Below are 18,231 nucleotides of genomic sequence, written 5' to 3'. Positions count from 1 at the left end.
GTCTGACACATCATAGCTGCTCTGTCAATATGTCAGTGAGTGAAAAGGCAACTTCTACATGTGAAATCCACAGGACTGGTTTTGTACCCTTGAACTAGGATAAGCCCAGCACCGCTAAGAACTGACTCTGATTTCATCATCTCTAGAAAACAGAAAACAACCGATACTTCCTGCTGCTTTCTCAGTGAACAATGATTTGTGACAGTTCATGCTGTAAATAATAGTTCTATTTGCTTATTTGGGTATTTACACAATTATCTGAATTAAAGAAATAAAAGACCTTACGAGAATTTTAGGAGAGGTTCCAGGCCATGCCCAGGGAATTCATTGAGAATTTCCATGGCGGTTACACAACCCACAGTTGGTATTCCTTCGGTATAATCACTTCCAAGCAAATAGGCCAAATTTATTAACTTATTCCGGTCCAATCCTAAAGAGTAACAATATTTTTTAATTTTTACTTTATCAAGATTTCTTATATAATATTTATAAACATTTTATTATACAAATCATATATGTGTGTATATCTATATCCAACAACCAAAAATATCTTATTTGAAAATAAATTATTTTATTCAATGGCATTCTGTTAATATTTTTAAAGTTTTATCCATTCTCATAGCTTTAAATACCCTCTATATGCTGACCCCCAAAGTTAGCTGTCTAGCCTGGGTCTCTATGAACCACAGTCACATATATTCAACTATCAATTCAACATCTCCACTGGGTATCCAATGAGCAGCTCCAATTTATCATATGCAAACCTGAACGCTTCGCTTCTCCTCCTCCACTGTGCTCCTTCCTTGTCTTACTTAAGGCAGGTCCACTCCACCAGCCACTCAGTATCTGGAATCCTCCTCAGCTTCATTCTTCTCCTGCCCCACATTCAATCTGCCTGCACACCCTAGCACACCAGACCCTGGTGGGTTTCAGCGTCTTCCTATTCTCTAACATTAACCCTTGCCATTTCCTCCCTCTTCCTCTCATACTGGCTTCCTTGCTTCCCTAGAACACAGCCCACAAGCTTCTGCCTCAGCCCCTTTCACTCACTAGTCCCAAGGTATCTATCTACAGTGCTTGCTTCCTATTTCCTGCAGGTCCCTGCCCTGAAGTTTCGTGAGTAAATCCTTTCACAATAACTCTCTCTGAAACAGCACCTGCACTCTCAATGCCTGAAGTTCACTCTGTCCTCTCCTTTACTGCTATTTTTCTATACAGCATATACCACCAACTGTCAAATTATGATTTATGTATCTGCTTATCATCTGTTTCTCCTACTATTTTGCTCTCTGCTCTTTCCCCCTTGTTAAGAACAACTGGCATATAGGAGTCACCAAACATATATTTTGCTGGATGAACAGAAGACGATCAATGCCAGAAACCCGAATACAGGCCCAGGTGCAGGAGTGAATGCCGCTGCTTCCCCTCTCCACCATCTTTGGTTCACTCTGGAGATCTCGGATAACTAGTCAAAGTTTAACTAAGTCAGATGATTAACTACCTAAATATACTAGGACTTGAATTCCTTAATTCAAATGTTTAAAATCCTATTCCTCTATATAAGCCAAAGATCACTTATATGAAAATTTGCACAGACCTACAATTTCCATCAATGCATCAAACTAGTTCCTTGGAAAGAAAAAAATTCCTAGGACAAATTCTGAAGGTAAGTGTCAGAAAGTAATCAAAAAGACTCTGAAGTCTTACCTAATTGATTGTGAAAGTCCACATATTGATAATACTCAACAAACTTGTTTTTATTAAAAAAGTTTTTATAGACATGCCGTGCTCCAAACAGCCAGATATCACTGTCATCAGTGATGGTTCCGGAAGTCTGATCGGTCAGGTCCAGGATGGCGCACTGCGCCTCTGCTTCCATGGGAGCCTGGATGTAGGGAATGCCGAACAGGCGCAGGAGTTCCTGCAGAGCGAGGGGTACACAGTGACCCCAGGGAAGGGCATCGCCAGGCCCTGAGCACCAGGAGGCGCAGTGCATACCCTCTTCATGCAATGCATTCCCCCGGGGTCTGAGGAAGGTGGTAAAGGAAGCCCAAGCTGCCTGCACCCACCTGGCTTTCCAGGAACATCTGTCCGGTGACAGTAGCAGCGATCCGTTCTTGCTGCTGTTTTTCAGCTTTCAGTGAATTCTGTTGTGCTAAGAGGTTGCTCTCCAGAGTTTCCAACTCCTCCTATAAAATGTGTTTTCATTTACAGATTTACATTAATAATCCAAATGAGTTCATTTGTTACAGAAAGCCTGCATTTAGTCTGACTGAAATTACCAATAAGCTCTTTCTCCTTAGGAAGTACTCCACTGGATTGCTAACCAAGACTCTGTAATATCTTTAGAGATCCCTCACTAAACCACACGGAAAACGGAGTCTATTCCAGCCAGTAACCTACACAAAAACGAAGCCATCAGCAACCACAAGATGTACTGCAAATAGCTAATAAATACTCATCCAGCAACTCCTTAAAACTCAAAACCTACTTAACCCGGCTTCCTCAGCAAGAAGTGAAAACACAATGTTATAGTATTACCAAATTAATATCTTGCCATTCATGGAGTGAATCTTCCGCATCTTTCTCAGCTTCCTGTGGCTCACCATCCACGTCCTCCCTCTCAGGGTTGTCCTTCAGGAGGCTCTCGGGCTCAGCAGGGGCTTCTTCCTCCCTAGTTCCTATCAGTTCCTCTTCGCCTTGTTCTGAGGGAGGTTTGGACGTTTCATGCAATTCTGCTTGAAGTTCCTCATCACTAATCACACTTTGCACTTCAATGAAACTTCCTGTACCAAAATTAAAAGGTCACTTCATCTACAACCAAAACATTAAAATGATCCTGCAATCATCAAGAGCTTTCTGGAGGAAACTGAAAAATGCTACACCCTAAAAAGGAAAGATAAGACTATAACAGAATACATGTAATAGTAGCATTATTATTAAATAAGTGTAATCACAAATGCCTGTACCTTCAAGCCTTTTCAATTAGGTAAACTGGCATTGTCTTTGAAAGTAGAAAACTCCCTTAAGATGTGTATATTCGCTTTATATAAATATGTTCTAAGTTAACTGACATTGTTTTAAAATTCAAAAAGGAGGCCAGGCGCGGTGGCTCAAGCCTGTAATCCCAGCACTTTGGGAGGCCGAGGCGGGTGGATCACAAGGTCAGGAGATCAAGACCATCCTGGCTAACATGGTGAAACCCCGTCTCTACTAAAAATACAAAAAACTAGCCGGGCGTGGTGGCGGGCGCCTGTAGTCCCAGCTACTCGGAGGCTGAGGCAGGAGAATGGCGTGAACCTGGGAGGCGGAGCTTGCAGTGAGCCGAGATCGCGCCACTGCACTCCAGCCTGGGTGACACAGCGCGAGACCCCGTCTCAAAAAAAAAAAAAAAAAAAAAAAAATTCAAAAAGGAGAATTATCAAAGTATATAAATAATCAAGGAAGTTGCTCAATGTTTTTATGCTATTCACACAGCACAGAATAAAGCTGTGACTTAGAAATAGTTCTTTCTCTTCCACTTCCCTTCTCTCCTCTCTTACTGTCTTTCCTTCTCCTTAAAATATATTTATTGGTTCCCTTCCTTCCCTGCAGGTGGAGAGGGCTGGCAAGGCCTGTCCAGTTGGGTTTAAGGAGACAATCGGAACAGAAGAGGGGGGGGTCTCAGGACCTGGGTGCTAGCACCAAGGACATAGCTGAAGCAAAGAGGACAGCAGGGCCAAGGAGGAGGCCAGTGGGAGGAGGAGAGGGTTACATATCAAGGGAGAATAAGCAGATGTAAATATATTGAGGATAAGGGGAGCAATGTTTCTCATTGTTAGGGATACTACAAAGAAGCAGGAGGCTAGACTGAACCCCATGGAATTGCAGATATCAGTATAAACTCATGGATTTTAGTACAGATAGATATAGAAATAAATACAGATGTGTGTGTGCATGTGTATGTATACATAAATATACTTCCTGGCTCTGTTGCTGAAAGGGCCTGAGACAGTTACACCTCAGGATCCATAAGCACACTCACATCCAGCTTGCGGTGTCTAAACTCCATGCTCCACCGAAAGGAACCAGAGCTCCCTGGTGAAATGGCTGGTTCCAGGACTAGGGCAGAGTAAGTACAAGACATGCCTGGAACAGCTTGGCCAGAAAGTAAGGAAAAGCTCAAAATATAATGAAAAAACTGCCAAAAGCCATTTGAAGGAGTCGCCACTGGCCAAAGCTGTGACAATTTGAGCAACAAAGTAAATTATGACAGTATTGGATTATAACTCACTGAATAAAATAGGAATACAGGAGTCTACACTGATTAAAAATAATTTTTAAAAATGGGGAGAAGAAAAAGATCTTCCTCATAGGAGGATGTCAAGTAATAATATGTAAGGAATGACGGAGTTAGAAAATCATCATTTGGCAACCAACGTAGTAACAAATTATTCCGGTAAACATCAATGGATGCTAACAAGTGGATGAAAGTTTGTTCAGGAACAGCATATTTATATAGCTCCAAAAATTCCTTTCCCACAAAATACTTATTAATTACAAAAGGGAAATAGTAACTTTTGAATGAAGAAAACTAGCAGATACCAGGAACAAATTGTGTGTGTGTGTATGTGTGTTTGTGTGTGTGTGTGTGTGTGTGTGGTTGACTCTCATTATTCAAAGCGGCTATCATCTGTGAAGTCTCTGTGAACACTCAATTAGCCAATACTGAGTCATTGCCCCTAAACAGATATATGTGCATATTCACACATACACATATATAACATATATATGAACATATTTCATAGATATTATCTTAAATCCTAAAAAACCGCCATCTTAGTAGATTCATTTTATAAACAAGAAGCAAAGTTCCAGAAGCAAATCAGTGACCTGCCTGAGGCTGCCACACTAACAGGTGCCAGAATAGCGATTCAAATCTGGTCCAACTGGCCTGGGGCCGGAGCTTCTTGCTCTCTCTCCATTGCATAATCCCCTACTGTCCCCACCCTCTGTCATCTCAGAGCACGGGAACAAGGCAGAGTGTCACCTTGCTTAACCTCAGCAGAGCACAGTGTAGCAACTCAAGCTTTTCCCCAGCTCTGCAAATGTCCACAAATGACCACAAAGACATTGCAGTGAGTACTGATTTTGGAGTTACAAATAAATTTTAGTGAGCAGGCAATTTTGCAAATATGGAATATATGAATAATGAGAATCAACAGTATACATATGTATACAGATTTGGAGATATGTGATATACATATAGAGGGCCACAGAGAGACCAAGAGAAATTATAAGCTAATGTGGTAACATGCTAGCCACTGAGGTACTGGATGAAGGAACCAGTATTTTATAATATTCTTCCAACTTTTTAAAGTTCATAATTATTTCAAAATAAAAAGTTTTTAAAATCTAGAGGAAAACTCAACTTTACCTTCCCCAAGTAGGGCATGTCATGCCTTTAAAAATGATAACAAAAAGCAGAGCAACAGGGAAGGTCAAGATTCATGACCAGCTGTGTGTCCCTGGGAAAGCCATTTCACCTTTCTTTCTACATCTCTTGTTCCTTATCTGTAAAAAGTAAAAATGGGACTACACAAAAGGATCTCTCAGTTCCTACAGAGGTGAAATCCTACCATTCCAAATTTCTACAAAAGCACAGACACGTACCATCAGATTCACTTTCTTCTGAGTCAATTTGCATTGGTTCCACGGCCTTCGGAATGGAAATCAAATCCTGGCCTGCAGATTCAGTGGTCTGCTGTTCTTGGATGGTGTCCAGAAAATTCTCATGCTCTTTAGCATTAAATGACACCACATTTTCTACATTACCTACTGCCTCTGAAGGGACACTTACTATACTACTCGTTTCTTGCAAATTGACAGGGCCAATGACTTCAGAAGCAGAATTTGGTTTACATTTTGTTTCATCATCACTTGAAAGAACAGAGGAATCGAATTTACTCTCATATGGGCAAAGTTCTTTCTGTTGCTCAAGCACTTCAGCATGTGTTTCATTCTTTGACACAGAATTTGTACAAGTTGGAGGTGCCGGTGTCAGTTCCCTTCCACTCGGGAGTCCAAGTGCGTCACTATGTCTAACCACTGCACTCTCCAGAGGCAGTCGATCGTTTCTGTCCTTAACCATAGACTCATCACTTATCGGAAAGGCTTCAGTCCCCACGTGAACAAGTGACATTTGTTCTTTTGGAACTGAGTGTGTGGGCTCTCCCCCCTCATTAGTGCTGGCTACATGCTCCTCTGCAGAGTTGGCACTGGATGACACAAATGTTGCAGTAAACGGCATTCCTTTTCCATCTCTCACTTTAAGTCCTTCATTACTGTTCTCGGTGGAGCTGTTTATATGCATTTCTTCTGCTCCTGGCCCTCCCATCTGCACATCATCTCCAGCACACACTTTCACATCTTCATCATCATCAAGAGCTCTCTGAATAGCTGAAAGAGTCCGGGGTGATATGGAGCCTTCGTCTACAGCAGCAGGTGCATTCCTCTCATGGGACTGCCTTCGATTCTCACTGTCCAGCTCCTCTTCTGAGCTACTTCCCATCAGGGCAGCTTGCATGGCTAGTAAAGTTCTTGGAGAAGGAGGGGTAGCATCAGGCTCTTTCTCTGTCTTCAGTTTTTCACATGGAGATGGCTTCATGTCAAAAGACATGCTGTGCATTTTGCTGGAAGAAGGAAGAGACTCTGAATCCACTTCTGCAACTGTCTTAGCTTGAATACCTTAAGAAGAATTAAAACACTTCTCACCATGCAGTTTTACAGTGTGACAATACACTTCTAGTAAGATGAATAAGAGAACACTGGTTCTCATAAATAAGTATATACATTTTCATTTAATCAGCAACTAGAAGTTAATTCATTAGCTAATTTTAAAGTGGTTTGGCACTATAGTAGTTAATCCATTAATAGCAGTATACGGTTATTACATAAATAGAATTTCATTAATATTACCCAGGAGTGCTAGTTTATAGAATTCAGAGTGATGATGTATCTTTGATTTCTAATGTAAATATATAAATGATGGTGCCTGATACCTTTTATCAAGATGTAATGTGAAGTGTCTTCAGAGACCACTCTCCTTGACTCTACCTCCTTCAGAAAGCCCCCTTCATCTTCATACTGCCTTCGGATGTGTCCTGAATGTTGCTGATTCATTTCCTTTTGGACATGTTCTATGTGCTGGTTCAGATAGTTTTTTTTAAGCAAGCCTTTGAGTTGGTACTGTGAAAAGTCACTGGACTCCTAAAAGCAAAATAAACAAACAAAAGTACTGTTTTATATTAAATACAGATAATATTACCATATTTCCACCCTTTCCCCAACAGGGAACAAAGAACCATTGGCTTTTTTCATTGATGGTCGTTTCATATTATAAAAGTTGAATAACAAGAAAAACTACAACTTCCTTTTTAAAAAATAATCTTCAAAAGAGTTGGGCAAAAAAAATCATGAATACTATGGCTGGGAGCGGTGGCTCATGCCTGTAATTCCAGCACTTTGGGAGGCCGAGGCAGGTGGATCACCTGAGGTCAGGAGTTCGAGAATAGCCTGGCCAACATGGTAAAACCCTGTCTCTACTAAAAATACAAGCCGGGTGTAGTGGCAGGTGCCTGTAATCCCAGCTACTCCAAAGACTGAGGCAGGAGAATCGCTTGAACCCGGGAGGCAGAGGTTACAGTAAGCGAAGATCGCGCCATTGCACTCCAGCCTTGGGGGACAAGAGCGAGACTTCCTCTCAAAGAAAAAATAAAAATAAAAAAACATGAATACAGTTTATGATTTAATCATTATTCAGTAAATATGTATTGGGCATGTAATGCATAGCAGTCACTATGACATTTGATTATGGCTTAAAAATCTTCTAGAATGCAGGTAAATATGCAAGTGAAGTGCCCGGCACAACCTAATCCCATAAAAGACACAATAAATCATAGTAATCACAGTTATTAATAGTAATACTTAACATTATAAGGCATTTCCCATGGAGGACATTTTTCTAAGTGCTTTTACATATAATATATAATACCTCATTTTATTCTCACAATTATCCTATGAAACAGATATCACCTCCATTTTATAAATGAAGAAATCAGGACTTAAATAGGTTAGGTAACCTCCCTAGAGTCACAGGGCTAATAAGGGGTAGATCTGGGATCAAAGGCATGTCGATTTACTATAATTGAATCTATTAATATAGTAGACAACCCCGTCATCCTTGGGGTATGTTCCAAGACCCCCAGAGGACGCCTGAAACTGCAGAACCAAACCTGATTGTCATCAATCAGAACATGTTTCTCTTCATGTGTTCCACCCGAAAATTTAATGGATTTTCCATCTTAACTGAGCACTTATCACACACTGAGGTCATGACTTTTGCAGTTTATGGTACGACAGCAAAACTAGCACCGATTTCTTTTTTCCTTCTTCACAATTTCACAGCTAGAAAAGTCATTTTTATGCAGATCTTAGCAACCTCAGCCAGCATACGATTTTTTTCTTTCCTTATTAATTCAAGAACTTTCACCTTTTCATTTAAACGAGGCACTTTACAGCTTCTCTTTGGCATATTCAAATTGCCAGCATCATACTCTTGCACTGCTGTGCCATTATTAAGTCAAATAAGAGTGACTTGAGGAGAAGCACTGCAATATCGCGACAGTCAATCTGATTACCATGACAGCTACTCAGTGATTAACAGGAAGGAAGCGTCTACAGTACGGAGACGCTAGACAAAGGGAGGATTCACGTTCCAGGCAAGATGAAGCAGGAAGGTGTGAGATTTCATCACGCTACTCAGAATGGTGTGCAACTTAAAATTTATGACTTGTTTATCTCTGAAATTTTCCATTTAATATTTTCAGACCACAGTTTACCACAGGTCACTGAAAACTGTAGAAACCAAAACCCTGAGTAAGATGGAACTACGGTATTATGATTATTACTACTGCTATTATTATCTACCATCACTACTGTTACCAATATTACATTTGCACGACGTAGAGATGATACAAAGGCTCAACGTGGATGACTTAGAACATCTCTATCAAAATTACAGATCCAATAAGCTGCTACTCCACACCACCCTACAGTCCACCACTTCCCGAGACTTCGTGGTTGCAGAAAGAAAATACAGAACAGTAAATCACTAGGGACTGTCTCTCTTTCTCCCATTTCTTCCTATTATTGTTTACACAACCAAAATTATACTTCCTCAGCTGCCACCTTTCACACTCAAGAAATAAAATGTCTGACTGAGCCTGGATTTTTTTCCTGAAATAAAAATCAATTTACTTCTGTCCTTGTATATCCAAAGACCCAAGAATGTCACCTCTGTGCACCTTAGTGTCTGCTCCTGCACACTCTTTGTGGAAAAAACAGGGAGTGATGAGAAAAGAAGTTTACCCTTCCTTTTTCGTATTTCTGCTATGAATTTAAGCAATATTCAAAAATTGTAGAAAATAAAAAACACTCCATCTACGCACTAAGGTCGATGACGCTGCAAAATTTCTATTCAGTCCTACAGTGGGTGAAAGGAGAACTATGGTAGAAGTAACAGGTAGTAGCAATAGAAAGAGAAAAAGAACTCACTCACTGGCAACTAAGACAGAGAGTCATCAATAGTAACATGAATTAAGTATCAATGGTAGCATGATCAGGAGACATATTTGCTAGCACCCAACCACACACCACCTCCACTCTAGCTTTCTGGGCCTGCCAAGCTACAAGGTGTTCCAAGGTGAAGAAGCCCCATTCCCACTGTCCAGGAAGAGGAGGAGGGAATGCGGAGAGCCAATGGCATTTCTAGGGATGCAGCAGAGGAAGATACACCTGGAATTTCAATTTAGAACTTATTTTTCCATTGTGATTAGATTCTATATGACTATTAGTTTTTATAGACAATGTATATTATAGGCTACAATAACTTTTATGAACTAACCTAAGAAATGAGTCAGTAAGCATCCACTGGACACATACCATGTGAAAATGACTGAGCTAGGCACTGAAAATACAGAGGTGGGCAAGATAAGCATGTTTTGGAGCTAAGAACTATAAAGTGACAGTACAGGGTGATGTGAGAACAAAGACCAGGAGAAGTCTTGGGTCAAAAGTCAAGAAAGACTCCTTAGAGTAAACGTCTAAAGGCTCAAACGTATAAATAAACAATGCTTCTTAGAATCTCGGAGATACAGAAATGCTGTTTACAGTTAACTGAGTTACCATATAAGTATTGCTTATCAATTTTCTCTTCTTTCTAATAAAAAGTTTTGCTGAAGTTCTTAATTCTAAGCATGAATGTACTGTTGTACGTTTTACCTCTGGCATTGCTTCAAATAATGTTCTTCTGCGCTTGGTGAACTCTTTCATATCAGTCAAGATTTCATGCTTTACTTCAGGGGGCAGGCTGCTGAAGTCCTCAGACTCAATATCTATCGCTTGAGGATTATGAAAGAACTCTTCCTGTAAAGAGAAAAACACAGCACCATGAAATTTACATTTCGTACACTTAGTTCTACTCACCATTAGGGATATGTATTATGTTTATATAATAAACACAGTTCTACATAATCAACACTTGGCTAAACACAGTTGCATATAATCTGTGACAGGCAATAAAGTGAGTAGGCAAATTAGGGAATGTAGCCATTCACTCTTTAATTCATTCAAAAGAAAAAATACTCAGCAGGTACCTTTAAGGCACCAGGCACTGTTCTAGGTGCTAAGGTACTGTGAGATCGGATAAGGTGCCAGATAAGATCCCTGCTCTTAGGAGTAGAGGAGGGCAGACAATAAATAAATAAATAAATAAACAAGATAATGGTAAGAAAATAAAGCATATTTATCTGATATGAGAGTGATTACATGAAAAGAAAACAGAAAAAAAAGATTCATTTGACAGATAAAGAAGACCCCACTAAAAAGAGGATGTGTGAGCAGGGACTTGAAAGATATCAAAGAGCCTAAGGACAGAGCATTTCAGGCTGAGAGAATAGAAAATGCAAGAACCCAAGACAGAATGAGACTTAAGAATTCAAGCAATATATATAATTCCTATAATTAAATTAGTTTTATTTTGCTTATAACATAAAAAATGAAATTAAAAGTAAGAAATTTACAGGAGACATGGAAAAGCGTAAAACTTTTCTCAATTGTAACTCATTACCAAAAGTACTTTAAAATCCTTCATTAGTAAAAACGATAAGCTAATACAACCTGCTGTCCTGCATGTCTGTATGTTACATGTGTACGTACTAACCAGCAAACGCGTAGGACAGAACTGTCACTGAGCTCAGCATTTCCTGTGCCTTCCCTCACTAATGCTCCCATCACCCCTATCAGGAAGGCACTGATATCAATTTCGTTTTACAAAAAAAAAATAAAGCCTTGGAGAATTTAATCTGTGTAAGATCACACAGCTAGTGAACAGTGGAGCCTGGATGGAAACACAGGTCTTTCTGACCTCGAGGCCCATGGTCTTAACTCAGATTGCTCTCACTAGCTGCATTAATAGCACAGCACCTCCACAACCTGAAGGATCTCGAGGTTTTCGCTCAAAAGTCTTCTACCTGATATAACAAAACAATATGAACAAACAAGAAACAGTGAATTTGGGAATCCAAAAAATGCTATCTGTGACACTAACAAACTTGAAAAAATGTTTATGAAAAAATATATATATAAGGCACAATCTCAATTTGTAAAAAAGTTATTCATGAAAATGTGTGTGGGACATTCTTCTTGTCTAACTCTCTGCCCCTTTCATAGGGGCTGACCTTAGTAACTAGCTTCTGAAGAACAGGATGTGGTGGGAAGGATGCTGCACAACTTTCAAAGCTAGGTCAGAAAGGCAACAGCGCTTCTGCTAGGAACGTTGGGATGCCCACCCTCAGATCACAGTCACCATGCTGGGAAAAAGCCCAGGCCAATGCAGAGGCCACAAGTAGGGCTCTGGCGCCAGCCGCACGGAAGTCTGGCTGACAGCCAGCATCAACCACCACCCATGGCAGCAAGGAAGCCTTGTTAGTCACTCCAGCCCCAGCTACAGACTGGCTGCATCTACACAAGAGACCCCAGAGATAACTGCCTGGCTGAGCTCATCAACCCCTGGAACCCAGACAGGTGATGAAAACAAAAGATGTTTTAACCACTAAGTTACACAGCAACAGATATCTAGAACGTACACACATATGTGTACACATATATATGTACATATGTACATTTGATACATGTATACAAATACACACACGGGTATTCAATTATATGGGGCAGGCGAAGAATGGATGAAAATATATCAAAATGTTACAAGTTATTTATGAATGATATGTTTTCTATATTTTCTATGTAAGCACATATTACTATTGGTTGGTTGGTTGGTTGGTTGTAAAAGAAAAATGGCTTATTTTGAATACACAGATGTGCATAATGGCAAATTCCACATATATACACATGTACAGGTGAGTGTGTATTTATATACATACATGTACACATATATATGCACAATCAAAAAGGCATCTGTCTTTACTTTTCATCAGGAACTTTCATAGTTTCATATACCTCACTAATATTCATTTTCATGTCATTCATTTCAAATAACAGAATACATTCTGAATTCAAAAATGATCTAAATACCTGTAATGCTTGTTTTTGATTCATTCTTTCTTGCCATTCTTTTTCATCTTCCTCTTCTGAACTGAAAGTCAAACATACTTTTACGATATCTATGATTTTTAATGACTGCTTACAAAGATACTTGTATGCAAGGTGCTGCTCGTTACAGGAGCTACAATGGTGAATAAAACAGCAAGATCTGTGCCACTACTGGTCTCATGGTCTGGTGGGGGACACATGTAAGTAAGCAATTAGAGTGGGATCTCATAACTTCCACCACAAGGGAAGGGCAGGTCACTAGAGATGCAATAGGGATTCACCTCACCCAATTTAGGAGGAGTCACAAAAGCTTTCCAGGATCCCCGGCAATTACACTGGTGGGAGTTAGCCACGAGTTAAGTGAGGAGTCTAGTTGTAGGGAGTGGGAAGGTTCGTGGAGAAAAGTGTTCCAGGCAAAAGAACTAAGTTTTATAACCATATAGAAACAAGGAAAAGAAAGCCTGCTTGTGGATGTTGTGAAGAGAGGAAGGGATAAGACTGGAAAATGTAATTAAGGAGTTAAAGTTTTATCCTAAAGAAATGAGAAGCTACGCTGAGTGTGGTGGCTCACGCCTGTAATCCCAGCATTTTGGGAGGCTGAGGCAGGTGGATCACTTGAGGTCAGGAATTTGAGACCAGCCCAGACAACATGGTGAAACCTCATCTCTACTAAAAATATAAAAAATTTTCCAGGTGTGGTGGCAGGTGCTTGTAATCCCAGCTACTCCAGAGGCTGAGGCAGGAGAATCACTTAAACCCCGGGAGGTGGGGGTTGCCGTGAGCTGAGATTGTGCCACTGCACTCCAGTCTGGGCAACAGAGACTCCATCTCAAAAAAAAAGAAAAGAAAGGAAAAGAAAAGAGAAGCTAGAAAGTGTTTTAAGTAAGGAAATGACAATATCAGATTTGGATTTTAAACAGACTATAACACAAAACAGAGATTGGGCTTGGTGGGTGGAGTTATTACAAAAAGGGTAAGAAAAATACAAAGACAGAAAGAAGTTTAAAAACGAATAATGTAACCTGGAGAAAAAAGGACAGTGGGAGCAATGGAGACAAATAGAACTGCGCTGATTCGAAAGCTAAGTTGTCTCTTGGGAACTCCTGGGAAAGGAAGAGGTGGAGAGAAGGACAGGGGACAAAGGCAAACTGTCGAGTTTCTCGTTCTCCACCTTCACTTCAAACACAGAAGCTACCAGCCATTAAGAGAGAGACAGAGGAAGTGGAGTCCACAGAGAGGCTAAGCAGAAAGGGCCAGAGAGATGCCAGGGGAGTGGGGCAGTGCAGCATGGTTTTTAGGGCGGAGAAGTCGAGTACACTGAGAAGTTCAAAGCATCTGCTAGATGTAGCAACAAGAATGTCATGGGTTGTGGTATTTTAGCATCATGGGGAGAGAGACCATATTGGATTGAAAAGCAGCTAGAAAGAGCATGTGTAAGCAAAGTGAAAGGAAAACTAAAATTCATGCCTTGGAGAATTTTAAATCCAAAGCCCTGGCAGAAGTTCTTTAGAATGAAGAGGAATAAGAATCATGAATCACCAAAACACAAAGAATAGTAAATAAAAACTTTAGTCTTTGAAAAATATTCTGAAAGGTACAGATCGTGCCTATTTCAGATGCATTAAGAAATTTTCACATGCCTTATCATGTAGATAACACATCAAGGTTTAAATGTGTCCGAATGTAGCAATGACTAAAATAATATTCTTAAAGAGTTAAACATTTACCTGTGTTTTTCTTCCTCTTGTAAAGGAGGTAAAACATACATATCGTTTTCTCTTCGAACCTGCGTAAGACTGGGTAGTGCTTCATCTCTGGAAAGTATATAAATCTTTAAACAGATTATATGAAATAGTATTTTGAGTCGATAATACTCCCCCACTGATTACACAGACCCTGCTCAGGATGGTGAACAGGGACCTGACCTGGCTGCCCTCGGGCCACTGCTGTGGAAAATAAATGCAGTCGAGAGAAAGGAAGGAATCGTGGCGAGGCTGCTCACCCAGAGCCAAGAAGAGCATAATCAAAGTAAAAAGCGTACATGACACAACACAACAGCTGTTTTTTCTCATTAGCAAAGTTGATTCTCACAGAATGGAGAATTGCCACAACTCCAAATTACCAGGTCAAATGGCAGCCTACTTGTCTCATTTCATTCTCTATTTTCTGTTGAAAGTTAAAATTACACAGGGAAAGAGTGTCACAGGAATTCAAGACAAAAATCACTTTTTTAAAACTTCATCTCTAACATGACTGTAATTTTCCTCTTGCCTTTTGCTTTTAAAGGCAGTTTTGATGGCTTGTCTCTTCAAAAACGTTTTCAGAAGCTTCTCTGTCGTTTTCCTGGAGTCACTGGACGCTAAGTCCTTTCTCTGCCTTCTCTTCGCCTATGAGAAGAAAGGATGTAAGATCTCACTTCAGGATATTAGACCACTAGAAACATTTCTGTGATTTATTTCCCATAGAATTTGGTTTGTCTGAGTTTTCAGACTACGGTTGCTTTAGCATTTCCTCCTAATTGCCATATAAACGAATATCTTCAGCTTGCTGCTACATAAAGGACACCCAGAGTTTCTATCTATTACTTAATGGGCTACTATACAATATATTTGGGAAACTATTAATTTACTTCCAGTTTCTTTTAAATGTCCTTTAATATGCCCAAGAAGTGGAAAGCTTGAATGCTTCCCAAAAGGAATTATTTATTTATTCGATAAAATGTCACAGTGACACCAAAAACAATTTCTAATATTGCTTTTCATAAACATGCATTACTTACATGTAATTCTGCCCTTCAATATTCAAGATTATATATCACAAGAAATTCTAAAATGTATAGAAATATCTTGTAAGAAATGTTCAAGTCGTGACAAATGGATAGTCCCTGTGCTTATAGTTAAATTTCAGATAAAAATAACCAAGATATTCTCTTTTCCTTTCTAATCCTTCCACAAAGTACCTGACTTACAGTATGCCTTGGGTAACTGAAAACTGCAACATTCAAGTCTAGATACTGTTACTGAGGCAACAAACATCCCCCAGCATTTATAAAGCCTTACTTTTATCCTATATCCTCACTTAATTAGAGAGTGTCTGTCTGGTATGATTACAAAGTCATCATTCCATTACTTTGGCATTTTCAACAAATAAAAGTCATATATCCAAATGGGTGCTGTCATTTGGACTGTTTAAACATTATTTTATGTCATTTTTTTAGAGATGGAGTCTCCCTGTGTTGCCCAGGCTGGACTTGGGCTCAAGCAATCCTCCTGCGTCCAGCTTTCCAAAAACATTTTTTAAAACTACTTCCAGAAAAATAAAGCTGCAACTCATTCTCATTCTTCTATATCATGGTCAATTTCCTTCCTAGATAATCCACTTTAGTCACCACTTGGCACCACATAACATTGCTTACTGCTAAAATCCAATTCCCCTCAAGAGAAGGCTTGCTATCACGGAGGATGCTTGATCTCAGATTCAGGGAGGCACTTCCCAAAGAGGGTTTCCACAGTGTTCTGAGCGATGGCCGCATCCTTGAAACAAATATAGAACACCTAACAAGATCCTCTAAAGGGAAAACTCTCAACGGCAAGGTTTTTAGTGGTTAGTTTTATTTTATTTAAAAGTTAAATTTTATCATTGTACCCACGACGAACTCTGATAAAACTTTTTTAAATGAAAATTAATTGTTCAAGATAAAAAAGTAGATGTAATTAAATTAAATATATGTCAAAATAAGTCTGTCTAAAATTCTAAAGAGAAAACAGAAATTTTATGTGAACTTTTCTAAGAATGCAGAAAGAAAAAAATTATTTGACACTTACCGAAAACTAGATGACACTTACCAAAGTCTGTTTCTTCAATAGTGGAGCGTCTCCATCAAACACAAAAACAGGACGAATTCGAAAAAATAAGAGTTTGCAGAGCCGATGAAACAAAGTGAGAAGATGAGCATTTTCTATTGAGTTCCCATGGTGATCCCGGACTCCTTTAAGTGCTTGGTTTAACCAAATGCTAATATCTGGGAGAATTGTTAATGGAAAAATCTCTGGAATTTTTCTCTTCATCCTCACAGCTTCAATTTCCTAATAACTGATATTATCCAAATGTTGAACACTAAATACTTATCACTATTCATTTAAAATTGAAAAACATTTAGCTCTCATGGGACTACCTAAAGTCAGTTAACTTTAGTTGAGCTCTTGTTACCCCTATTCACATACTGCGTTTTAAAATTATACAAAGACAGACACATCTTATTAAGAAGTCTCGTTGCAAAGAATTGCTTCTTTAAAAAGACAAGTGATTGCTAAAGAATTTTCATGAATTAGCACAAATTTTCTGGAGGACAATTTGACGATTCATAGTGAAAAAAACTTTAAAACGTTGCAGTCTATTTCACCACTTTCAGACATTGATCCTCAAAAATCATCATGGATATATAATGAGAGTTATTTATAGAATGCTTGTTAATAATAATGAAAATATAACAATCAGTTTAAAAGTTTCCCAGCAGGTCTTTTTACAAAACTAATTATGGGCCAGGTGCGGTGGCTCACACCTGTAATCCCAGCACTTTGGGAGGCCGAGGCGGGCGGATCATGAGGTCAACAGATCAAGACCATCTGGCCAACATGGTGAAACCCTATCTCTACTAAAAATACAAAAATTAGCTAGGCATGGTGGCACGCGCCTGTAATCCCAGCTACTCAGGAGGCTGAGGCAGGAGAATCGCTTGAACCCAGGAGGCAGAGGTTGCAGTGAGCCGAGATCGCGCCACTGCACTCCAGCCTGACGACAGAGCAAGACTCCGTCTCAAAAAACCAACAACAACAAAAAAACTAATTACAGCAGACCTATTTGCTAGAATACCAAAAAGCCCTTAAAAATGGAAGTTGCAGGAGCATGTATGATAAGGAAGATAGTCATTAAATATTATTAAAGATAGTAAAACAGGTTATAAAAGCATATAAAGTATAACTACATTTTCTGATACAGCATATATGTTAACTATAAAAAACTAGAAGTTCACATACCAAAATATTAAGAGTATATACTATGTCTGCCGAGATTAAAGATAATTTATATTTTCATCTTGAAGTTTTCTTATATTTTTAAACTTTTCTGAAAAGTACTTCTCAAAAAATTTTGTATTTGTCCAAAAGAAAGAATGACACTGCGCTCTGCTGGTTTTCCTGCTCTCAGACTCTGCTAGCTCCTGTAACACTGTTAAAGTATTCACTTCATCAGTGATCTTTCTCCAGCCCTCTTCTTTCCTCCTGTCTGAACTATCAACCTCCACTCCCCTCCACACACACCACACTCTGACTCCATGTATATGTCTGGCCCAGAGCGCTTTCCTGACCCCAGAACAGACAGCACAGATGACATCTCTACCCCATGCCTCACAGACATTTCAAACTTAACATGATCAAAACTGAACTCCATGTCTTCTCCACTAAGCCGCTCATGCCCCCATCTCATTGAATGTCACTGCCATTCACCCGAGCCAGAATGCTGGGCATCACCCTCGATAGCCCCCCCATCAACTATTACCAGGTCTATCAATTCTACCTTCTA

General features: G+C 39.5%; 1 protein-coding gene across 1 annotated transcript in view; it reads right to left on the bottom strand.

Annotated features, from left to right (window-relative positions):
* Nucleotides 1–18,231, bottom strand: part of ERCC5 (ERCC excision repair 5, endonuclease) — a 30,467-nt gene that overhangs the window by 7,496 nt on the left and 4,740 nt on the right. Inside the window, exons 2-12 of the mRNA XM_025364015.1 lie at nt 16,497–16,672; nt 14,923–15,038; nt 14,379–14,465; nt 12,634–12,694; nt 10,321–10,464; nt 7,041–7,248; nt 5,653–6,726; nt 2,542–2,786; nt 2,070–2,189; nt 1,708–1,921; nt 286–430 (exon numbers count right to left, since the gene is read on the bottom strand). Coding sequence (XP_025219800.1) covers nt 286–430; nt 1,708–1,921; nt 2,070–2,189; nt 2,542–2,786; nt 5,653–6,726; nt 7,041–7,248; nt 10,321–10,464; nt 12,634–12,694; nt 14,379–14,465; nt 14,923–15,038; nt 16,497–16,672 — 2,590 coding nt within the window. The remainder of the gene's footprint in view (nt 1–285; nt 431–1,707; nt 1,922–2,069; nt 2,190–2,541; nt 2,787–5,652; nt 6,727–7,040; nt 7,249–10,320; nt 10,465–12,633; nt 12,695–14,378; nt 14,466–14,922; nt 15,039–16,496; nt 16,673–18,231) is intronic.

Source organism: Theropithecus gelada, chromosome 17 (assembly GCF_003255815.1).
Source record: "Theropithecus gelada isolate Dixy chromosome 17, Tgel_1.0, whole genome shotgun sequence".
In the NCBI taxonomy this organism is placed as follows: Eukaryota; Metazoa; Chordata; class Mammalia; order Primates; family Cercopithecidae; genus Theropithecus; species Theropithecus gelada.
This window is presented reverse-complemented; position numbering and strand designations above follow the sequence as displayed.